General features: G+C 36.1%; 1 protein-coding gene across 1 annotated transcript in view; it reads left to right on the forward strand.

Annotated features, from left to right (window-relative positions):
- LOC103583396 (zinc finger protein 420-like) overlaps positions 1-845 on the forward strand; it is a 2,288-nt gene extending 1,443 nt beyond the window's left edge. The window contains exon 2 of the mRNA XM_008564720.1: positions 268-845. Coding sequence (XP_008562942.1) covers positions 268-722 — 455 coding nt within the window. The 3' untranslated portion in view covers positions 723-845. The remainder of the gene's footprint in view (positions 1-267) is intronic.
- Positions 846-1,778: the final 933 nt, after the last annotated feature.

A 1,778-nucleotide genomic window follows, 5' to 3' on the forward strand; every position in this document is an offset into this window, starting at 1 on the left:
CACTTCCTCCTGAAGAGGCTGATTGGATGCATGCTGGAGAGAAATCTGATGAAGGTAATATAACTGGGAAATTGTGGAGACATTGTGAGCATCTTAATCAGCATTCCAAGATTCATGCTCAGCAGCAGGCTTTTGAATATAGTGGACAATGGAAATCCTTCAACACAGAGCCAATATTATTGGAACAGAAGAAAGTGTATATGGGAGAGATGTCCTGTAAATTTGATTATGGGAAAGTCTTTCATAAGTCAGCTGTTCTTGGCCAAGAGATAATTCCAGAATCAGAGAAATCTTCTCAGTTTGACATATGTTGGAGAAAGTTCTATGAAAATTATGAACTCACTGAACAGCAGAAAATACACACAGAAGAGAAACCCTATAAATATAGTGAATGTGATAAATCGTTCATGAAGAAATTACCCCTTACAATCCATAAGAGAACACATACAGGGGAGAAGCTATACGTGTGTGATGAATGTGGGAAAACCTTTCACAAGTCCTCAAACCTCATCAGGCATCAGAGAATTCACACAGGTGAGAGACCATATGAATGTAGTGAATGTGGAAAAACCTTTCACGAGAAGTCAAATCTCAGGAAGCATCAAAGAATTCACACAGGTGAGAAACCATATGAATGTAATCAGTGTGGGAAAACCTTTCACAGGAAGTCAAACCTCACCAGACATCAGAGAATTCACACAGGTAAGAAACCATATGAATGAAAAGAATGTTCAAAAATTTTCTGAAGTAAATCAGACTTCAATGTACATCACAGTACTCACACAGGTGAGACACCATATGAGTATAAAGAATGTATAAAATCTTTCTACCATAACTTGGATCTCAATAAACATAAGAAAAGTCACACATAGAAAAGGCCCCATGAATACAATGAGTGTGAAAAAACCTTCAAACATAAGTCAATATTAAGCATGCATCAGAGATTCACACAGATGAGAAGCCCTATGTATGTAATGAATGTGGAAAACCTTTTCAACAGAAGTCAAACCTCAGCAAGCATTGCAGAATTTACACATGTGAGAATCCAGATGAATGTAAAGAATACAGGAAACTTTATACATTAAAGCAGACCTCAGTGTACATCAAAGAACTCACACAGTTGTGAAACCATATGAATGTAATGAATGTACAAAATATTTCTACCAGAAATCAAACCTTACTAGTCATGAGCACACTTCAGCATGCATCAGAGAACTCATGTAAAAGAGAAAACCTATGAATGTACAGCTGTCTATTCATATCCACGGGATTGGTTTCAAAACTTTCCATAGATACCAAAATCGGTGGATGTTCAAGTCTTATAGGAAGTGGTGAGCTATTGCATAACATTTTGCTGCACAATTTAACATCATGTCTAGATTACTTATATTACTGAATACATTAAAAACAATATAAGTAGTTTTTTTTTTTGGTATATTTTGTATTGCCATACTTTCTTTTTTTTCAAATAGTTTTGATCTATAGTTGGTTGAATCCACGAATGTGGATCTTGTGGATATGGAAGGCTCATTGTAATGAATGTAGAACATCTTTTGTCAGAAGTCACACCTAAACAAACATCAGAGAACTCACATAAGGGAGAAATACTGCATGGCAAAGACTAGCTATTTTTTCCAGAAACACACACACACACACACACACAAAACACTGTCTTTTGTACAGACAGCTTTTTCAGCAAATGGTGCTGGGAAAATTATATGGACTTGCAGAAAGATAAAGTTGAACCTACGAGCAGCCATTATGGAAAATGGTATGGA

Source organism: Galeopterus variegatus, unplaced genomic scaffold, assembly GCF_000696425.1.
Source record: "Galeopterus variegatus unplaced genomic scaffold, G_variegatus-3.0.2 Scaffold22620, whole genome shotgun sequence".
NCBI lineage: Eukaryota > Metazoa > Chordata > Mammalia > Dermoptera > Cynocephalidae > Galeopterus > Galeopterus variegatus.